General features: G+C 48.5%; 3 protein-coding genes across 3 annotated transcripts; all 3 read left to right on the forward strand.

Annotated features, from left to right (window-relative positions):
- Positions 1–888: 888 nt before the first annotated feature.
- On the forward strand, positions 889–4,099 carry LOC116415990 (cellular tumor antigen p53-like). Its single transcript, XM_031922081.1, has 3 exons — positions 889–2,127; positions 2,207–2,474; positions 2,562–4,099. Exons 1-3 carry the CDS (start codon positions 2,033–2,035, stop codon positions 3,939–3,941), a joined length of 1,743 nt encoding a protein of 580 aa, XP_031777941.1. The 5' UTR covers positions 889–2,032; the 3' UTR covers positions 3,942–4,099.
- Positions 4,100–8,092: 3,993 nt separating this feature from the next.
- On the forward strand, positions 8,093–8,851 carry LOC116415999. Its single transcript, XM_031922103.1, has one exon. The coding sequence runs from the start codon at positions 8,093–8,095 to the stop codon at positions 8,849–8,851; it is 759 nt and encodes a 252-aa protein (XP_031777963.1).
- A 120-nt stretch (positions 8,852–8,971) lies between these two features.
- Positions 8,972–9,991, forward strand: LOC116416000. Its single transcript, XM_031922104.1, has one exon. It carries the CDS (start codon positions 8,972–8,974, stop codon positions 9,989–9,991), a length of 1,020 nt encoding a protein of 339 aa, XP_031777964.1.
- Positions 9,992–22,893: the final 12,902 nt, after the last annotated feature.

Genomic DNA, 22,893 nt, shown 5'->3' on the forward strand with positions numbered 1-22,893 from the left:
AGGATCTCCGCGAGATCCTCGAGCCTCACGTCTAAGTCCGTCGAAGAATGGCAATTCGAGGTAGTCGCTTCACACCCCGGATAGATGCACCAGAATTAATCCTCGGTTCACGGAAAACGATAAACTTAGACAATGGGAAAACAACTTGAAAACGCGTCCGTCTCGACTCGATGCTAGCTGCGGAATCCCGCGCTGCGCGTCTCGAGTCGCGCGCTCAGTCCCACTCTCCGCTCGCGACCAATCAGCGCGCTCTCCCCTTGGGCCGCAACGTCGGCCGACGAGCCTCGCAGATCGCTGCGAGATTGAAATCGCGCTGTTTCTGCGGGCTTGCCCCTTCCCTCGCTGACCTCGCTCACGTCTCACTCACTCACTCTCTCTCTCACACACACGGATAAGTCGCAGCAGAGCTACACTTCGGGCCCGCGACACTCTTTTCCGGAATCCTCTCCCCTCGCTGGTCTTCTGCAAACTCTTGACTGATCCTCGCTTGTCGGCGATTCCCTCGAATTTCCTTGTCCTCATGTTGACGTTCCTTCTCTTCTCCACTCGCACAAAAACCAAGAAAATCGCGATTAATAATTGCGAAAAACAATTATTATTTACCCGATAAAGAGCGGTTTTGCGACGGATAGCAGATCGGACAGCCATGAAAATAACATCCATGAAACTGGCACACTGTACCGGTTTCTAGATTTTGAAGATCCGGTAAAAACCCGTCGACTTTTATACGACCCAAAAGGGTGTACTCTCGTCCACGCCCGGCATGAATGATTTCCCTGCCTACCTGCTGCTCAACCCATAACAACCATTCTACGGCCTTTTGACTATGTCTATCGACGCGCACATAACCGTTTACTTGTTCAGACCGCACGTCTCGCTCGCAGCGACAGACGCCGCGCAAGACCAGCACATCGTGGGGCCCACAACGAGTCGCTGACGACGACGCCGAAGATCGACGACGAGCGCACCGCTCCGGATTCCACACCCATCGCCAGCAGCCGATCACCATCGTCTAGCACGTCACCAAGCGGCTCTGCTGCGTCCAGCAAGCCGTCCCTGCCAGCAGCGGAGTATCCTCCCGACGTCGACGCGCATAGCTGATTGTCGCCCTGGCAGCAGCAGTCCACCACGAAGCGTCACCTTCAACCGCATCCTCGGCACCGACGTCCTGTCACATCAGGTACCCGAGGATGTTCAGCGAAGGACGCCTTTCAACGCCGACAACCAAGGCCATCCCTGAGGGTGACCTTCTCACTCCTCAGGCCTTCCGCTAACGACACCTGGACGCTGCGCATCAACCTCCGGACGAGGACACTGCAGCCCAGGCTGACATCTTTTTTTACAACTCGGCATCACCGGCTATAGGCTTCTGCGGACATACTTCTGGGCCCAAGTCCTTCCATCCAATAAGGACCTGGCGACTCTGGCCCACCACCATCACCATCGTCCGCACCCTCGCTTCATCCGGGCTCAGCAGCCCTCATCAGCACAGGCGCCAAGTCACGCATCCGCAGCCTTCCTTCCAGGCAGGGCCTCCTCTACAGGAACCTCATCATTGTTCCTCGGGAACTCCGCCCTTGTCACTGGTGGGGGAGTAGCTGTGGCGGTCCCCTTCTACCACCACATGCGACCCGACGCGCCGCCTAGCGGAGCACCACGACGTGGCGAGCGCGAGGGGAGCTAAGAAGCTTTGTCACTTTCGTGAATCAGTTACGGCCTGGCCGCCGGGTCGAACAGACCTAGACATCTTGTACATAAATAATTACAGTCTAGTCACAATCAGCTCTCAGCATTGTCTTTATTCTTTGTACCTGGTCCGTTCGCCTTTCCCTACCGTATCTCCTATTAGGGAGCGTAGAAGATAGAGAGACCTAGTCATCCTCAACTCTCTAAAGATGCAAGAGGAGATCATCAGTTCTTCGCAGTTGCTGAATGAGGACACAAGCTTCTTGAGTCTGTTATAAGACTCGATTTGTGCCCGTCCTCTTCTTTCTGATGGAATATAGTTTGGCTTTGAATAATTTTCTCAGCCATGGATAATTACTTTGACGCGGCGGCGTTTTTGTCGTCGAACCCAAATTTGCCGCCAGTATCAACTTTACTTGAATACACCTACCCGAATTTCTCGTAAGTTTTTTTTCGTCAAATAATCATATATTTGCTAATATAAATATATTTTGTTGATGTTGAACTTTTTATTTTACAGAATGCCTTATCATGAGAGCCAAGACTCCTTTTATTACAATGACGCACAGACAAATGCAGTCGCTCCGGACGATCGTAGTAAAAAGTCCGGATACACCGAAGCCAACGCGCAGTACAGAGAACAAGAAGTCACGTCAAAAGCTGTACCCGCAATAGAGCCGATGACAAATGAAGCGCCAACGATTTCAACTAATCCAGACGATTTTTCCGGAGAACTAAATTTTCAACTTTTCATCAACCGTGACGAGTGCTATAAAAAATCTTTTGTGGTAAGTTTAAATTTAGAAATTCTAAATCAGCAACTATCGCGTATCACTCAAAATACTAATATTGAAACCATTTTTTTCTCTCCACAGTATTCAAAGCAACTCCGCAAAGTGTTCCTAAGTATGAATAAGGTGCTGCCAGTGCAATTTTCTTGGCAAAATAGCTCGTTCAACCTGCGTGTCCGAGCGTGCATGATCTTTCAGGCTAGTCATAGTCGCGATAAACCAGTCCAACGCTGCCGAGCCCACAAGGCAATCGACTTGGAAGAAAATAATCACGTCGAATCACTGCCAATGAAATTTACGTTTAGGACCTACCAACGAGGTAGCTTGTACCAAGAAGATACAAATAATGGATTTTTATCGATTGTAACGCCTACAGGACTGCTGAATCCTGGCCGTGATTACTTCCAAATAGACTACGTTTTCTATTGCAATACCAGCTGCGTTACTGGCATCAACAGGAGAGCGACATTTTTGGTTTTTACACTCGAGAACGAAAATGGATTCGTCTATGGAAGACAATCACTTTTAATACAAATTTGCTGTTGTCCGAAAAGAGATGCGAAAAAGGAAGAGAATAAAACGTCGAGTCCCCGTGACAAGCGAAAAATCAATAGAGTCAAAAAAGTAGAAAAGCCGGATCTTTATCCAGTACCACGGCCGCATTGTATATCGAGGTCACAGCAGTCGTCATCGAAATTGCCACAGACGATGAAAAAGTTGCCACAACGAACGACGAACTATCCACAGCCAGCGTTCAGATTGCCGCAGTCAATTGCACACTTGCCACAATACATATCAGGCTTACAGCAGTCATCAACAAGCCTGCCGCAACCATCGATAAATTTGCCGCAGCCAACGGAAAATTTTCCACAGCTAGTGATCAGATCGTCGCAGCCAATGGCAAACTTTCCACAATATATACCAAATTTACAGCAGACATCGGCGAGCTTGCCGGAGCCAAGGTCAGATGCACCGCACTCAACGCTCAGATCGTCGCAGTCAACGTCAAACTTTCCGCAATATATGCCAAGTGTACACCAGCCGTCAACGAACTTGCCACAACGAATAATGAACTGGTCAGAGCCAACAGAAAATTCGCCACAATATACACTAAACTATCAAGAACCATCAACGAGCTTTCAACAATCAATGATGAATTTGCCAGAGTCAACGGCAAAGTGGCCACAGCCAACTATCAGCTTGCCGCAGCTCACGAACGACGTGTCAAATTCAACATCAACGATGTCTAACGATAAGATTGTTGAACAGTTCAATATGAATTTACTAGTTTATGGAGGCGAAAATTCCTTGGCTATAATGACATTCTCTTATAAGATGATGTTAAGAGAGGCATACGAAAGCAATGATTTTGCAAGGTATCGAGAGGTGCTCGATAACACAAAGCAAAGGATTGAAGAGCTGCAAAGGGAAATCTTGCAAAGAGATGCAGACTCATCGTTGTAATAAGATTTGGGTTCGTGTATGTATGTATATATGTATATATTGTGAAAATATTCGTGAATGTAAATATAAGGTTTATACGCATATGTATATAAAATTAGAATAGTGTAATAAAATTTAAATTTAAAATCAAAATCATTGTCTCTGCGATTAATCTTGTTTAAAATTTCCATTCCTCTTATAATCCAAATTTCATAAAATTAAACCAGCCCCTTGCATCAATGATTGGCCATATTAACCGAAGAACAAAATAAGTTAGTTCAATATTTCAAAACCAAATACGTCAAATTATCTATTTTCATCAACACTCAAAATCTCGCAGAATTAAACGCGCTCATCAGTTTAAAAGCCCGCCAACCCACGTTTTTTCCGTTGCCAAACGAACATTTTCAAAATAAGTACTTATCTTATATAGCTGAACTGGCAACGCTAGTCGACAGTCGTGGAAATATGATACTCAAGTATGTACATACATTCAGTTGCGATTATCGTTCGAACCTTCGTGACATACGCATCGCTCTCTCGGCCTGCAGTGCTCCCTTCGCCATCCCTCTGGAACTGCCTGTCCTTCTTCTTCTGCTTTTAACTCGCCGCTGAAGCAGAATTGAGCTCGATCTTTTGGATGTTTCGACGACCTCACAACTTTCGAAAGTGAAATTTTGCTGTGGTATAATCCTGCATTTTTGGAGGTACTACTGGACAACCGGGCAGAGCGTGGACTGCCGATATCGACCAAGGACTTTTTGCTCTAAGTACCTGTGAACTTTATCAACACGGATTATCGGCTCAGCATAATCTTTACGAGTATATCTCATTTAATAATTTGTATAATAATAAGAATTGCATCTATTTATCTTATACATTCCCGAAATTCTATTTTCTCTTGTATGGCTTTTTCTACGCCGTTAAATTGACTATAACTGGGTTGACGACATATCATCTTTTGCTCTTTCAAATTACTGTACAAACGAAGCTTTTTTTCAAAACTATCTTCGATAGTTTCAGGGTTTTTCTGAAATTCTTGAGTGTGATTCTCTAACGTATTTTCAGCAACATTCTCTCTAAACTTACTCTTCACACTTTGATAAGATTTCTCCATTGATGTCATCTTCATAGCTCTTTCAACATCTGTGTCATTAATATTCTCTTCTTCATGGTCTTTAAGAAGATTATGTAAGACTTAATCAGGTCCTAAGATATTTTCCACTACGGTATCAATGTCATCTATCTCAGAAGAAGAATCTTTCAATATTTTCTCATACTTTTCAATTATATTTTTATAAAATTCCATGAACTGAGCATTAACGTTTTCAGGCATCTGGAAAATATATAATTTGACAGTAAAACATTCTATGGAATATATTTTTTTAATTATTTGAGACAGATCATGTTCTCACCTCTAGGTCACTTTCATGATTGTGCGAACATATGAGTTTTTTAACAATGTAATAGGCTTTCTTGACTGGCTTTTGTAATCGCATAGTAAATGGACAGTTGGTTTTCTGACTTCTGAGTAAGAAAAACGTTTATCGTAGCGTAAACGAAAAACGTAATCCAGCGTGCAGCGTAGTCTCACTGCACGCTGGATTAGCCACGAATGCTTTGAGAAACGGACAGAGACTGCTCGAGGATCTATGTACCGCTAACGCGCAGTATAGAGAACAAGAAGTCACGTCAAAAGCTGTACCCGCAATAAAGCCGATGACAAATGAAGCGCCAACGATTTCAACTAATCCAGACGATTTTTTCGGTGAACTAAATTTTCAACTTTTCATAAACCGTGACGAGTGCTATAAAAAATCTTTTGTGGTAAGTTTAAATTTAGAAATTCTAAATCAGCAACTATCGCGTATCACTCAAAATACTAATATTGAAACCATTTTTTTCTCTCCACAGTATTCAAAGCAACTCCGCAAAGTGTTCCTAAGTATGAATAAGGTGCTGCCAGTGCAATTTTCTTGGCAAAATAGCTCGAGCAAGCCCAGGCAGACAGGTAGGGGAGGTAAAGGAGGGGAGGGTGGCGCCATGTCTCGTCGGGGAAAGTCTAGTTGGGTCTCGCGGTGGGGGGTGATGACGCAAGAGCGAGTGGGTCCCGGCAGGGCCCCCTGGAGTGGGGATAGTGGCGGTTAAGAAGGGTCTTGGACGGTGTATAGTACTTTTTTTGTTAGTGTGTCATTATATGCTAAAATGGATACTTGTTTTATGCACCCGTGGACTATGATTTACGCTGGTCCTACCTCCGCAGGTAAAACAGTGTTTGTACAGAGATTTTTAAAGCATCTTGATGTGTTGGCTAATGTGAAGTTTGATAGAATAATATTTTATTATAGTGGATAGCAAGAAAGTTATAGAGTGAAAAATGTAGAGATTGAATTTCGTGAAGGATTACCGCGGAACGAGGACTATTCGAACGATCCCGGAAAACGAAAATTGTTAATAATAGATGATTTGATGCGTGACACGTGAAGCATCGTAGAGCGACTTCTGGAAATTCGAGCGCGTAGGGACACGCGCTCAAGCGTTGTTCGACGTATAGGTTTTCGATTTTTTTTTCCTTATTCTAGCGTGTGCCTTCACTGACCATTCAGCAATATGGACGCTTAGTGGAGCAGTGGAACAACCAGACTGAACATCTCCAGGATTTATGATCAGATATTTCGCTTTTGATTAAATCCAAATATGCTTCTCATCCCGAGTGTCAGTTACGCATGGAGAAAATCGTCACGCGCTGTGACAATCTCTGTGAGTTATTCTATAAGTTAGATGCAGGCCACAAGGAAGCTGAAAGGGAGAAATTCCAGGGGTTGAGTTTCTATTTCAGGGTAGCCACGTACGTCCGAACCAACGAAGATAGGCAGAGCAAGGCTTCCGGTAATGAGACTATCGTTCCATTGGGGCATTCGAATCTTCTCGACATTTCTCGTTTCTCGGTGTTGCCGCCTATTGCTTTGCCGAAATTTGATGGTCGTCTGGATAAGTGGAACGTTTTTAAAACGACTTTCAGGAACGAGATGCTGCGACTGAACATCGACAACATCACTGAGGAAGCTTGGCGGCTTTTAGGTACGCAGTACAAGCATGTTCGGCTTATCGCTGCTTTTCATATCGACGCAATTCTCGCTTATCCCGTTCTGACCGAGGCTTCTCATCGATCGTCAAAGGACATGGAGACTTCGGTTCGACAGCATTTGGCTGATTTGAAAACCCTCAATACCGTTCCTCCTGATTACGTCGTGACCCGTGCTCTCGAACGAGCTTTGCCGACCAACATCAAGGACAAATGGATCAAGAAGACGTCCATCGACACGATTCCCGATCTCGAGTCGTTTTTTAGGTTTTTGCAGGAAACTAGCCACTACTCGTATGCTCAGGAAGAAGAGGCTAAGGACAAGGCGCCAGCTAAACGGACAACAGCGCAGAACGAGAAAGGAACCAAGTTCCAGCGGGGTATCCGGCAAGCTCAAGCGCTTGTAACAAGTTCCTCCATTTCTTGTTATTACTGCAGCGGTGAGCATACGATCTATCGGTGCTCCGCGTTCACTGCGTTGTCCGTTCAGCAACGGTGGGATGCTGTAAGGACGAAAAAATTATGTAGGAAGTGCTTGCGATCCCACGAAGACAAATGCGAAGCCCGCAATTGCAAAAAATGCGATAAGGAGCACAATACGCTCTTGCACGAAGATCAGAAGTCAGATTCCTCTGCCAAAAAGCCATGACTGGGCGTAGGAGTCCTTAGTACCGTGTCCAAGGCTCTCCAGTCTCAGCTCATGATGAGCGCTGTTGTTATAGTTAAAGATGCCAATGGGGCATAAATTGAGGCTCGCGCGCTCCTGGACACGTGTGCGAATGCGAATTTTATGACCGTAGATTTAGCCAACCGATTGCGTCTCCCTACTCGACCACCTTGCTCGATTCCGATCGGAGAAATTAACGATCTGCGAACTACCACGAAACACTGCATCGATGCCCAATTCAAAGCGATACATGCGGAATTTAGCAAGCGTTTAACGTTCCTCACCGTTCCCAACATAACTAGCGTCACTCTTGAAGAACCGTTTCCTCGCGAATCGATTAAGCTACCCAAGAACATTAGGTTAGCCGATCCTCAGTTCCATCTCCCTCGACAAGTCGACATTTTAATTGGTTCTGGAGCAATGTTGTCCATGCTCTCTATAGGTCAGGTTAACTTGTTTAGGAAAGGAAGTGTGTTATATCTTCAAAAGACTCAGCTGGGGTGGGTGATCGTTGGTGGTATTGATACCGATAAGATTTCCAAGGTGTCGTGTCATCTGTCTCAGTTGGAAAAGCAGCTGGTTCGATTTTGGTCTTTGGAGGAATGCTCTAGTCCGATTGAGCAGGCTGACGACAGCTTAGAATGCGAGAGATGGTATGACGACACCACTGTTCGGCTGTCTGACGGGCGTTACATGGTGAGATTGCCATTTCGAAAGAAGGACCCGGAACTAGGGGACTCGAGGGCGCAAGCTCTCAAGCGGTTCCGGGGATTGGAACGGCGATGCAACCGTGTACCCGGCATGATGGAAGAATTCAGTCGTTTTTTTCAGGAATATCTCGATTTAGATCACATGTCTGTGGTAGTCTCCGAGAATGACTCGGAATATCATCTTCCATTTTTGATAGTCGTAAAGATCTTAAGCCTTACTACCAAGTTTCGAGTCGTTTTCGACGCATCCGCTAAGTCGTCATTAGGTGTTTCTTTGAACAATTTGCTGCAATACGTAGGGCCTACGATTCAGGATAAACTTTACGTTCATCTAGTAAGGTTTCGATCACATAGATATGTGCTAATCGGCGACATAGAAAAGATGTATCGTCAGATACTTATCCATCCCGATGATCGCCGATACCAACGTATCTTCTGGTATCGTGACGGTAAACTACAGGTTTACTAGTTAAATACCGTCACGTTCGATGTATCTTCTGCCCCCTATCTTACGATTCGAACGATTCATAGGCTTGCGAATGACGAAAGCGCGCAGTATCCCCGAGCGGCCGAGATTCTTAGAAAAGACATGTATGTGGACGATCTTCTGACGGACTCAGACTCTCTAGACGATATCTTGAAGGCGCGTGATGAGATAATCACCGTCCTGAAGCGTGGTGGATTTAACATCCGGCAATGGGCCTCTAATCACAACCATGCATTAGATAACTTAGATGAGAAGGTTCTGAGCCAGGCACCAGGTGACGAAACAAACACGGTCTTGAAGACGTTAGGCGTTACATGGGCTTCAAAACGCGACGAGTTGGCTATCGTAGTCAAACTCATGGATGTCCCCCCTAACGTAACTAAACGCATAATCTTGTCGGAAATTGCGAAGATTTTTAACCCGATAGGTTTAGTAGGACCAGTATGTCTGCACGCGAAGTGGATCATGCAGGAATGTTGGAAAGAGAAAATTTCTTGGGACGAATCAGTTCCACAAAATTTGTTTACGCTTTGGATGGATTTCGCGAGTCAGCTGTCATCTCTCTTCAGCGTTTCCGCACCACGCCACGTAGTTTGCGTTAATCCCTCGCGAATAGAGATTGACGGGTTCAGCGACACGAGCAAGAAAGGCTATGGCACTTGCCTTTACGCTAGATCCACCGATAGAAACGGGAAGATCACAGTGCGATTGGTCTGCTCGAAATCTAGAGTCGCCCCTTTGAAAGAGCAGACTATCCCTCGTTTAGAGTTGTGCGGTGCAGTGACTCTTGTAAGACTTCTCATAGAAACTCTTCCAGCTTTAGAATTTTCAATTGACCGGATCGTTCTATGGTTCGATTCCACCATAGTCTTACACTGGTTACGTAAGTCCCCACAAGACCTCAAACTATTCGAAGCGAACCGCGTTCGCGAAATTCAGGAATTAGTGGAACGCGCTAGTTGGAGATATGTCCCGACTCAGCACAACCCGGCTGACGCTTTATCCCGCGGACAACTCCCGAAAGAATTCCTGCGAAATGATACGTGGTTTACCGGGCTACTCTGGCTACGGCATACGGAGGCCTCATGGCCCGCGAACATCGTCGAATCGACTCCGGTTTGAAAAAAGGAGGTTGTCTTCTGGTCGACAGTAATAAGGATCGCATGTTCCTACCGCGCTTCTCAAAGCACCGCATGTTGCTTAACGTCGTAACGATATGCTTACGATGGCTTCCTTCGGGGCGACCATTCCGAGGAAAACCCATCACGGTCGAGGAAAAACGAGACGCCGAAACCCGCGTGTTTCGAATTATTCAGCAGGACGCGTTCTCCGATTCAATTGCATGCTTAACGAAGGGTACTAAGGTGAAGGGGTCACATATCGCGGCACTTAATCCATGTTTAGACGCGAATGGAGTTATACGCGTGGGAGGACGTCTGAAGAACGCAGACATCCCTATAGCCAGTAAGAACCCCATACTGCTACCTTCAAGGAATCACGTCTCAGATTTGATTATCCGGGAAGCTCACGAGTCGAATTACCACTCCGGTGTTCAAAGCACTCTTTTCTATCTGCGACAACGTTTTTGGTTGATCGATGCTAAAAATCAGGTTCGTCATGTCATTCGCAAATGTGTCACGTGTATAAGACACAAACCCACTCCGCTTCACTGCAAGATGGCAGATCTCCTGACCGCAGGGTCACCGAGTCTCACGCTTTTTCTCACGTAGGCGTAGATTTTTTCGGCCCCATTTCCATTAAAGAGAAAAAGCGGTGTAATCGAACAACCCTTAAGGCGTACGGTTTTCGTCTGTATGGCTACAAAGGCAGTAACCATAGAAATAACTAGCGACTTGACCACCGAAGGTTTTCTAGGCGCGTTCGCTCGATTTATAGCACGTAGAGGTATTCCCCAGCACGTTTACTCCGACAACGGGACTAATTTCGTTGGTGCAAACAATCAGCTTAGGGAACTCTTCGCACTCATCAATTCAGAGGAGTTCAAGTCTAAAGTAAATGCCAAGGCTCTCTCTTTAGATATCCAATATCACTTTAATCCGCCCTTATCTCCACTCGGTTCTCTCCGGATGCTCTCAACGAATACTTTAGCTCCATCTCAAATGACCCTCAAGCTCCATCTGTTGAGGAGTATCTGCGAACCCTGGAGAGTCTGGACCTCCCTAAACACTTCATCTTCAGGGAAATCACAGAATCGGACGTGTCGGCTGCAGTAACACACTTTAACACCCAGGCCAGAGGAAGTGATGGCATCCCACAGGTTGTAGTTTCTAAAGCACTGTCAATACTCGCTCCCCTACTCTGTCAAATTTTCAACCTGTCTCTGAGCGAGGCACGCTTTCCCTCCGCCTGGAAATCATCGCTCGTAAGAGCACTAAATAAAGTCAACTCTCCAACAGCTGTAACTGACTACCGTCCGATCTCTCTACTCTCTTTCCTGTCTATCTACGCGGATGACTTGCAATTCTACTGCCAATGCCCCCTTGAGGAGCTCGACTCCTGTTCTGTCAGGATGAGTGCTAACGCCGAGAGGATAATGGGCTGGGCAGCACTAAATAGGCTTAGGCTGAATGTCAGTAAGACTAAGGCAATCGTCCTGGGTTCCCCCTACTATATCAATGCTCTTCCCTCTACTGCCAACACCTATATAAATATAGGGGGAGCCCAGGTCGACTACGAATCATCTGTACGCAATCTGGGGTTGGTGCTCGATTCCAAACTATCATGGAAAGAGCACGTCACACAAATTTGCAAACGTGCTCACTCTTTAATGTATCGTCTCTACTTTTTTCGGAAGAGCACTAACTTCAGATTGCGCCAACATTTAGTGCAAGCACTCTTGTTTCCCATCATCGACTACTGTTCACTGTAATCGGAAATTATAACACTCGAGTTCTCAATATATAGCACTTTATTCTCTCACCCGCCCTCCGATCCAGTACAAAATCTCTACGCATTCTCTCTCTCCCTCTCTCTCTCCTTCGTCCTCTCTCTTTGTTCTCTCTCTCTCTCTCTCTCTCTCTCACCGCTCATCTTCCCCGCTCCTCGTTGCCCCGACGGCGCGAAGCTCGGCTCGGCTCGGCGATTGGCGCACGCGCTCTCCTCTCACGCTCTCTCTCACTCGCACTCTCACTATCCCTATCTCCGCACTAGCGCAGCAATGCCACTCTCTACACCTTTCTCGGTTTCTCTTCTCTCTTCCTCGGTGCCGTCCTTCCTCCGCTCCGGTGATGTTTTTTCACGTGCACTACGCACACTCGCGATGTACCTCGAGAAAAATATCACAAAATTTAGAAGAGCCCTGGCAACTTAGCTGTCGCCAGTGGTTCTCGGCGTTCGGCTAACTTTCCTTCACGCGACGTGTAAAAGGCACCGTCGCAACCTTCTAGAGATTATGTAGCTAGCCAACCTGCTACTCTCGCTCACGCTTTACACGAACAACTTTTTATTTATTCAAACATTTGTGAACCCTGTAGTGTAGGAGACGCACATGCGCCTCTGTTAAGTATTGTGAATGTTGAAGCAAGGGATTATAAATACGGTAGTACTATTGTTAAACGATATTCACCTGTTAATTATATACCACTTTTGAACAGTTGTTTCCAAATTATATATATTAATATAAGAGATCAATTTGGGAGTTCAATACCATTCGAGTTTGGAACGTTGACCGTTGCACTTCATTTTAGAAGAGAATTTTAAAAATGAATTTCTATGACACATATTATAGTGCACAGAGTGGTGGTGGGGGGGTGCAGTATTGCGAGTGTATATGTAGGCTCGCGGGGGCAGCGCGGTCATGGTATTGGTTCCCTCCTGGGTGGACTATTTCGACGAGCATTACCGTTTTTGGCGAAAGGAGCCCGAGCTGTCGGCCGAGATGCCTTGAGAGCAGGTATAAATGTCCTCGACGATGTGACAGAAAATAACGTCATTTAAGGATTCCCTCAACAATCGCCTAGCCGTGTCTGGATTGAAACTAAAACGTACGGCTAATGAGAAAATAAGCGAACTTATGGAAGGCTCCGGCTATAAAGGGGTGGTGTTCAAACGTGCGTCACAGTTTCAGTACAGAGGTGTGACGGCGAGCCCTGCGTGGCTATTGTGTGTGGGCGGCTACGGCCACCACGTTGTAAGGAAGGGCTGGGATAAATATACGTGCAAGACAATTTAATAAATTGTGTGATTACTTCCTCCTTCTTTCCCCCACGTTCTCCCAAACGCCGGCGATTACGTTAAATCCCGAGATTAATGAAAAATCTTGGCGCGTACGAGGCGTCAAGTGTTGCGCACCTGTGTTGGGAGGCACAGCGTCGCAATTGGCATCCCTGGTGGGGAACTCGTGATCGCCGAGGTGGAGAGGAGGAGAAATTGGGAGTGTAGAGAGCGTGCGTGAGAGTGAGAAAGCGCGATGAATCGAGCGGCAAGTAACGAAGCACATGCTACCGTAATGCAACGGCTGATGCATAGCTCGCGCGAATTTAGCGCGATGAAATTTAAAATCGGCCGTTTGTCAGAGTACGAACTCGATGAAGAGCTCGAGGCCAGAGGTTTTGGCTTGCGTGGCTCTGCTGAGGTTCGTTGCGATCGATTATTACGCGCGTATATTTCGGAAGCCAACCCGACTTTGGACGGAGTGCCGTGGTATGAGTGGGATATCGAAGGCGAGAGAGTTGCGATATCCAACGAGGAAATAGAGCGGCGTATTTTGGGAGAAATTCCACAAAAGAAGGGAAAGAAGAGAAGGGTAAACAATGACAACCAGGTAAGGTTGATCAATCCACGTTCTAGCGAAAGCGAGAACGGAGGAGACGATCACCGAAGCGGTGTCAATTTAAAAGTGCCGGCGTTATCAGGACGACCGATTACCTCCGCAGTAATTGGAAACTTGATATCGCCTCCGACTCCCGCACCGCATGGCTACCGGTTTGAGAACCGCATGCCAGTGAGACATCCGGGAGCGTGGGAGTATTTCTCGGCTCGAATAGTACGAGGTATAGGCGAATCACCTATTGCCCGACCGGGACTCAGAGAAATTCCGAGCAGAGTTCCTGTCGCCGAAAGCCGACCTCCGCTAGGAAGAGAGCGGTGGTATACACCATCGACCACTCTAGCGGGAGGAAATGTTTCTGCGACAGCCAACTGTAACGAGCAGAGAAATGAGGAAAGCTCGTCAGTAGCCAAAGAGCGGGAAGAAGTTTGGTTGAAAGCGAAAGAGAGAGTGAGAATCGGTATCGGGAAACGAACGAACGCTTGAATGAACGCGTGACTCGTAAAGGGGAACTCCGCGCGAACGGAATGACCTACGAGCAAGCCAGAGAGAGGGCCCTTGAAGAGGAGCTCGAACTTGAAGGCCATCGCGTTTTTAATCAAGTGATGAATGAGTTCGATATCGAGGTAGAGGAAGAAGAAGTGCAACGACGGCATCAACGCAATCTCCAACAAGTGCGTGAAGAAGCATGGAACAAGGCGTGCCAAGTGATTCGCCAGCAAAACAGCTTGCGTAGAGAGGAAGAGATGAGATCGGAAGGTCTCCGACGAACCTCGACGCAGGCTATAAAACGGCCAACATTGCAGTGTCCGAGGTGGAGGAAGGAAAGAATAGCGGAGCCCGTTAGTCAGTCAGAGAACCAGAGAGAAGAGAGAAAATTGTTCTTCGACAGAACGAGGCCAACCGACAGGAGTTCGGAGAGTCAGTCGGAGGTCCCTCACACGAGCGAGAGTCGCGCGAAGAGGATCCGGAGAAGCGAGTTAGGGCAGGCAGGAAGGAAAGAGAGTGCCGCGAGAGTACGAAGTCCAAGAGGAAGCTTGAGTCTATTGAGCGGCAGCGACAGCGAATTCGAGCATAGCTCGAATCATGCGTCGACGGGAAGACTCTCGGTGAGAGGTTCTCAGAATGAGAGGATGTACAGCGCCCGAGATATCACCAAAAAACTCAAGGACTGGGGTTTCCAGTTTTCCGGCGAAGGTCGAAACGAGGACCCAGAAGAGTTTTTGGAGAGGTTAAGTGATTGCCGAAGAGGTATTCGAGCTTCGGATATCGATTGGATAAACGTGTTGCCTTGTATTTTCCAGGGCGAGGCGGGCCGTTGGTTCCGAGCCAAGAGAGAGAAAATTCAGACGTGGACGGAGTTTTGTCGAGAATTCAGGCACCGCTACGTTATTGAATATAACAGGGAAGATTTAATGGAGGATTTGAGGAGGAGGACGCAACACAAAGGTGAGAAAATCACGACGTTTCTCGCCAAATTTGAGTACATTGTGTCACGCTTCCATCGACCCCCATCCAAAAGAGAATTGTTGCAGATAGCGTATCGCAATATTCTACCCGAGTATCGGAAGGCTATCGGTGATAAGCTCATGATAGCTTGGAAGATCTCGAGAAGTATGGTCGCCGGTGGGAGAAGCAGCGAGACTTGGACAGTCGATATGCTCCACCATTGCCAGCTGAGAATATGCACGTTCCCGGCGCGACATATACAGGAGGGGTGACTAAGCCCAAGGTCGCTGCAGTCGAGACGGTAGACAAGGAGAAATAAAGTGAGGAGACTCAGAAGAAGGGCAAGAAGTCGAAAGCTAAGAAAGCTACGATTTCAGCGTCCGCTTCTGAGTCGGAAAAAGTCGCGAGCGCAAGCACTAACGTCGTCTCTGGTAATAAATCAAAGTCGACGGGAAAAGATGCTGCATCGAGCCAGGATTCGACCAATAAACCGAAGAGCGGAGGAAATCAGCCACGCACCGGAAGGAATCTAGCGGCGGGGGCGGGTAAATCGCCCTTAGGACCGACCAACGTGAACGCGGGAGAGTTTTTCGGCGCGTGCTTCACGTGTCACCGTGTAGGTCATCGCGCCTCACAGTGTCCCGAAGTAGTCTGCTATAGATGCAGAGAGAAGGGGCACACCTCGAGGAACTGCACAACTCCTCCGACGGCGCATACGAATTCAACTCCTGCGCACTGGATTAGGGACGTTCCTAAGACCCATTGTCAGTGGTGCGGATGAGAAGGCGTCACTTTACTCTCGTGCCCCGACTGTCGTGTGATAACTACAGCTCTGGGAAACTTGAAGTTGGGGGCCCAGAAATAAAGAAACCGGCGCCCCCAGAACAAGAAAGAACGGGAGGAAAGGAGATTAGAGGAGTTACGTTTGCTCAGCCACTCGTGAAGCTCGACGAAACCGAGATGAAAGACGAGGAAGAAGCGCGTCGGTTTGCCGAGTTGAGAAAGGTTGAGGAGAAGGCCACGAGTTTACTGAGCGAAAACGAGAAGGAAGAGAGGAGAAGGTGGGACCTGACCGCAGTCCAATTAGACATTAGAGGCTGCCAATAGTTCAAACCGTTAGGAGTAGAGAAAGAGAGCGAGAGACGGAACGCTGCGAGTAGCGAAAGACTTCAAAGCTCGCCGAAACCGCTTTTTGTACCAGGCATTAGTACGAGGGAAAGTGCGGATGAGGGAGAAGTGGTGGCCGGAGCAAATTCGGAAAATAGGAATTTCCTATCAGTGAGCCTAGGCGGGCATGTGTATCAGGCACTGCTCGATCCTGGGGCAACTCTATCGTTGATTGGTCCAGAAATCACCGAGAGATTTCGGGAGCGGTTAACGAAGAGCACAACTAAGCTCTGCACAGCTACGGGGCACATTCACTCAGTGCTTGGAGAATTGGAGATGATACTCGATATAGGAGGTAAAGAACAAGCTATATCTTTCAAAGCCGCACCGTCGCTCGAACAACCAATGATCCTCGGAATGGATTTTTGTAAGAAGTTCGATTGCGACGTGCGACTGGGAAGAGGTTTGTGGCGTACGGAAGAGGGCGAGTGGCGACCATTTGCTGATACAAACAACAAAGAGGAAGCTACCGTGTACGCGGAGTGTGCCGGCCAGTCGACTATCACGGAGGAGGAATGTGCGGAGGTGAGAGAGCTAGTGGAAGAGATCCTTAAAGACCAAGGCTCATCGATAGGGCTCACGCATCTTACGGAGCACCATATCGAGCTGATGGACTTCACGCCGATTCGGCATAAGCCTCGGCGTGAATCTCCAGCAAAACAGCAAGCCGCGGTCGAGGAAGTTGAGAGATTGTTCCTTGAAGGAATCATAGAGAGATCGGCGAGCGATTATACGAGCGCACCTGTCATGATCCGCAAAGCCGACGGAACATGGAGGTTTTGCGTCGATTATCGAGATTTGAATCGAGTCACTATTAAGGATGAGCATCCAATCCCTAATATGGACTCGATTACAGATAGGCTACGCAGTGCTCGGTATCTATCAAAGATCGACCTGAAGCAATCCTATTACCAGATCCCGTTGTCGCCAGAGAACAGGAAGTATACGGCTTTTTCTGTGCCGGGCTCGGGCCTGTGGCAGTTTAAGCGTATGCCGTTCAGTCTGTGTAACGCGCCCAGGACCCAACAGAGATTAATAGATGCTTTGTTTGGGCCTGCGTGCGAGCCAGCAGTGTTCGCCTGCCTCGACGACCTGGTGATCGCCACGGAGACTTTCGAAGAGCACCTAGAGTGGCTCGAGTTTGTCCTGAAGCGACTCACGGGCGCGGGGTTAGTCGTGAATGAGGAGAAGTGCGAATTTTGTTGTTCACAGATCAGGTGGCTGGGTTTCTTATTGGACAAGGAGGGACTGCGTCCTGATCCCGAAAGGGTAGAGCCAGTGAAAAACTTTCCGGCACCGAAAAACGTCAAACAATTAAGACGATTTCTGGGCATGTTGGGCTGGTATTCGCGCTTTATCGAGCGCGAATCCGAGCTCAAAGTCCCGCTCGTCCAACTGCTGCGAAAAGATCAGAAATGGGAGTGGGGAGATGAGCAACAAGAGGCTTTTGAAGCTCTCCGACACGCGCTCACCGTGGCCCCTGTACTTGCTCGGCCTGATTTTACAAGGCCGTTCCAAGTGCAATGCGATGCCAGTGGCGCGGCTATCGGGGCCGTTCTGACTCAAGACCATGACGATGGCGAGCACCCGATAGTGTATATTAGTCGTGTACTAACTTCTGCCGAGAGAAATTACACGACGACGGAGAAAGAATGCTTGGCAGTGGTCTGGGCTATCAGAAAGCTGAGGCCGTACATTGAGGGGTACGACTTCAGCGTGATAACAGACCACAAAAGTCTGCAGTGGCTGAGGAATTTGAAAGATCCCAGCGGTCGCCTAGCAAGATAATTGAGTTGCAACAGTGGCAATTTGACGTGATTTATCGAAAAGGTGAACTAAATCATTTTCCGGATGTGTTATCCCGAAGCGACAACAATGGCGAGGACGCTGTTGCCGCTTTCGAGGAGGTACAAGATCCGGAATATTTAAAATTGCGAGAACAAGTTGAAAAATTCCCGGAGAAGTACCAAGGATGGCGTATCGAAAATGGAGTGCTTTATCGTTGGCACAAGGATGCCTTGCTGGACCCGATAACACACCGCGAGGAGGCGTGGAGATTGGTAGTGCCGGAGGAACAGAAGGAGAGAGTAATAAGAGATGCACACTGTCCGCCTTCCTCGGGTCACTTGGGAATAGAGAAGACATATGACCGAGTGGCTCGAGAGTACTATTGGCGAGGAGCCTATCACGACGTGTACAAATTCGTACAGTCGTGCGAGGAGTGCCAAAAATATAAAACGGCGCAAAGCGGAGCGAAAGGGCTCATGGGACGGCGAGTCGTCGAGCGGCCTTGGGCCATCGTCGCAGCTGATCTCATGGAGTTTCCTCCGAGCAAAAATCGATTCAAATATCTAGTCGTGTTCCAAGACTTGTTTACACGCTGGATCGAATTGAAGCCGTTGAGGAAGGCGGATGCGAAGTCAGTAGCCAGAGCGTTTGAGGAGTTGATTTTATTCAGGTGGGAAACCCCTGAATATTTTCTAACCGATAACGGAAAGGAGTTCGACAATCACCACTCCGCCTTATCATCCTCAGGCAAATCCCGTCGAGCGTACGAATCGCACGCTTAAAACGATGATCGCGATGTATGTAAAAAACGATCATCGCGACTGGGATTTGCATCTCCACGAGTTTCGCCATGCCATTAACACGGCGACGCAAGCTTCTACTCGAGTCTCTCCGGCGTTTCTCAACTACGGGCGACATCCTCGTCCGGTGTTGGGTTTGCGACGGGAGATCGAGGGAGGAAAACCCATGGAAAGAAGGGAGCCAGATGAGTGGGTGGACAGGATGAAGAGATTAGATATGCTGCGAGATTTGGTGTGGGAAATACACGAGCGCTGCAACTGAAAAACAAGAACGCGTTTATAACAAGGGACGGAAAAACGCGCAATTTCAAGTAGGAGATGAGGTCATGCGAAAGGCCCATGTCCTATCCGACGCAGCCAAGAGTGTTTCTAAAAAACTAGCTCCGCACTGGGAAGGCCCGTATGAGATTGTCGAGGTTAAATCCCCGATAGTCTATGTACTAGGCTACAGTGACGGAAAATCGCGACGGTTGACAAAGGCTTACGTGGATGAACTTAAGCGCTGGGTACCGCCGCGAAAGGCTAAGCAAAAATACTAATTCATTTGTGATTTTAGGATGAAGCGAGCAGAGGACGAGAGAGAGACGGTGCCGACCGGGCCGCCACCGACCAGCATTGCACCGCCACGACCGACGTTCGCCCAGGTAGCAAGATCACCAGCAAGACTGCCAACGCCAGCAACGTCGTCGACGCCTCTGCAGGTTTCAGGGGCGGGGATAACCAGCCTGAGGATCGGCGCGACCACACCAAGGCTGCGCCTGCGCCAATCCACAGCTGGTCTGATGACGAGGCCAGCGAGCAGCCAGCAGCGAGATGGGCGCAACGAGGAGAGGCCAAGGACGGAGATGATCACAAGACTAAGCCAGGCGATCTCGACAGGGGCAATTCCCCGGCGTTTGGGCTTAATCCGAGAGGAGGTCGCGAGGGAGAAGGAGAGTAGGATTCGGATGGAGAGGCAGAAGCCATCCGCCGAGTCACGAGGGAAAGAGAGCTCGGAGGCAGAGGAAAGCAGACGGGCGCAGAGGGAGTTGGAGTTGTACGTCGCCAAATCTCCTGTTGTTCCCGCTGCCGCCCCTACTCCGAGGGGCCAGACCAGAGTAAACTCGGGCGGGGGTCCACCGACGAAGAAGAGGAGGAAGAATAAGAAGAAGAAGAGCAAAAATTCTCGGTATATCTGTCCAGCTCGGACGACGATGAGCCGGGTTCGCCGATCAGAGGCTTCTTCGGCGGTGTCTATTCTGGAACGGCCGAGATAGATTGGGATAAGTGGTCCCCGATCCGTCATCAGGAGGAAGAGAACCAGACACCGGAAAACAACGAAGACGAGAGGAGGAGAGGAGAGGAGCAACAAGGAGAGGAAGAGAGGCTGGAGAACGAGAAGAAGAAGAGCGGCGAGCCCGAGAGGAGGAACAACGACTACGCGAGGCCTGCGACGACCAAAAGCGGCTCAGAGCTGAGCGAGCCGCTGCCGCAGCAGAGGAGAGAAAGAGAAAGATCGAGAAGGAGAAGAAGGAGAGAGAGGAAGCTGAGCGTCGTCATCAAGAGGAGCAGCGGACGCGAGACGAAGCTGCCTACACGCTCGTCGACCAGGAGCAGATGAAAGCAGATCCACCAGCATCTGCTGCAACCCCGGAGAACGACATGAGCCGGGAGGAGGCTGTAGCAGCGAGGAACGCACGACGCAACGCAGCCAGAGCCGCCCGGAGAAGAGAAGCGAGGCGTATCCAGAGAGAGACGAGAAAGAAGACCGACGCCTGCCTACCATCCCGAGACCAACCAGTCCCAGTGGCGAGGACAGCGGCCAACGGCTCCGACGAGAGAGGTAGAGAGAGAGAGAGAGAGAGAGAGAGAGAGAGAGAGAGAGAGAGAGAGAGAGAGAGAGAAGAGACGCGAGGAACGTCATCGAAGATCGTTCGGCGGATCGAACAAGGAGTCGCTCCTCCAACCGCAGGACCCTGCCTGTAAAGGAAAGGGGAGCGTGGTTCGGAGGACTCCGACCGATTCCGACAAACCCGACGATCGACCCGGCCCCGTACAGTTGTTTTAACTGTTGGCAGCCGGGCCATGGTGTTACCACGTGTAACAAAGGGATCACCCGTGGCTTCTGCGGCAATTGCGGGAGACACTGAGTCCAGGTGACCAGCTGCCCGCGATGCGCCGAGGCCTTTCGGAGCCGCCAGCAGCGAGGAGGAGTTTACGTTCCTATCGAAACGGCCAGTGGCGTCAACGTCGCCTAAGAGAACTGGGACGGAACCGATGACCGTCAGCGAGAGGAGACGGAGAGACGGGACCATCGCCAGCGAGAAGAGCGAGAGGCTCGTCAGCGTCAAGAGAGAGAAGAGAGAGAGGAACAAGAAGCGAACGATCGCCGCATACGAGAGGAAAGGCAGCAGCAGGAAGCGACGTATCGGAAGGAGGTCGAAGGGCTGGTGACACGAGAGCTGTATCAACAGCTATACCAACAGCAGGAGAGGGAGCGTCTCCGCTGTCTCCGCCCAGAAGTAGACACCCAGAATCGCTCGATCCACGTCGTCAGGGAGGTCCCTAACTATAGCCAGCAAGAGGAGAGAAATATCCTCCTTCAAATCTTGCGAGGCTTAGAAGGAGTATCACCTGAGACGAGAGAGCTCGTCCTTCGGTGCATTTACGGAGGACGTTGTGAGGATCGAGGTGGATGAGGGTGTGATGAGCCCACACTGTCGAACGCATTCATCTAGAAACACTACGCAAGTACCACAACAACAAAAACACTTCACATTATCTCTTATCTCTCAATCTATCTTTCATCACACATTACAAAAATGGGCCAAAATCCTGCTGCCGAGGAGGATGCGGGAGCGATGACAGATCGACGAGCGATCAAATGTTTACCATAAGACAGTTGTTAGAGAAAAAGTGGGAATTTTGCGAAACCATATACCAACTATTTATAGATTTTAAAAAAGCGTACGACTCTATTAAGCGAAGCAAAATGTATCAAATTCTAGTACTTCTCGGTGTACCGAAAAAACTCGTGAGATTAATTCAAATATGTCTGAACGGAAGCACGGGAAAGGTCCGAGTAGGCGGTAATGTATCAGAACCCTTCATGATACGCGATGGTTTAAAACAAGGGGATGGACTCTCTACGGTGCTGTTCAACTTAACGTTAGAGTATGCCGTTAGAAAAATGCAGGTTAGCCAGATGGGCGCAACGCTTAATGGAACAATGCAGATACTAGGCTACGCAGATGATTTGGATATACTGGGGGATTGTAGGGAAACGGTAGCAAGAAACGCGGAAATCCTCATAAAAGCGGTGGAGTATACAGGGTTAGAAGTGAGTGAATCAAAAACAAAGTACATGATTGTGGATAAGCTAGGGATCTGCAGAGGGGAGGAAGATCTCAGAGTTGGGAATTTTACTTTTGAAAAGGTTAGCGAATTCAGGTATCTGGGTACGACCATAAATGATAGAAACGAGAATAATGTCGAAATAAATAAGAGACTCCATTCGGGTAATGCTTGCTTCTACGCCGTGAGTAATTTACTTAAGTCGAGGCTGTTGTCTAAAAACGTTAAAATAAGAATATACAGGACAATAATACTGCCGGTGGTTCTGTACGGGTGCGAAACGTGGGCTCTCACTAAGCAGGCAGACAACCGTTTTAGGGTATTTGAAAATAAAGTCTTGCGAAAAATATACGGGCCGAAGAAAGATGAGGAAACCGGGGAATGGAGGAGACTACACAATGATGAGTTACACAATCTGTACGCGTCACCAAATATTAACAGAATAATAAAATCGCGCAGATTGGGATGGGCAGGGCACGTAGCGAGAATCGGAGACGACCGTACGGCAGCGCGTGTCATGAAGGGCAGGCCGATGGTAACGCGACCTCTAGGTAGACCTAGACGTAGATGGGAGGACAACGTAAAAGCGGATCTAGTAGAAATAGGACGGGTGGGTGTCGATCGGAGAGGTGCATCTTGGGTGGGGTTGACACAAGATAGGGCAGCGTGGAAGGCTTGCGTAGATGAGGCGATGAACT

Source organism: Nasonia vitripennis, chromosome 1, assembly GCF_009193385.2.
Source record: "Nasonia vitripennis strain AsymCx chromosome 1, Nvit_psr_1.1, whole genome shotgun sequence".
In the NCBI taxonomy this organism is placed as follows: Eukaryota; Metazoa; Arthropoda; class Insecta; order Hymenoptera; family Pteromalidae; genus Nasonia; species Nasonia vitripennis.

Bases quoted from the DNA above. Each gene is read 5' to 3' on its own strand.
- LOC116415990 (XM_031922081.1), top strand. From the start codon at position 2,033: ATGGATAATTACTTTGACGCGGCGGCGTTTTTGTCGTCGAACCCAAAT. The intron at 2,128-2,206 runs GTAAGTTTTTTT...TTTATTTTACAG, and splicing joins TACACCTACCCGAATTTCTC to AATGCCTTATCATGAGAGCC. The intron at 2,475-2,561 runs GTAAGTTTAAAT...TTCTCTCCACAG, and splicing joins GCTATAAAAAATCTTTTGTG to TATTCAAAGCAACTCCGCAA.
- LOC116415999 (XM_031922103.1), top strand. From the start codon at position 8,093: ATGTTGTCCATGCTCTCTATAGGTCAGGTTAACTTGTTTAGGAAAGGA.
- LOC116416000 (XM_031922104.1), top strand. From the start codon at position 8,972: ATGTATGTGGACGATCTTCTGACGGACTCAGACTCTCTAGACGATATC.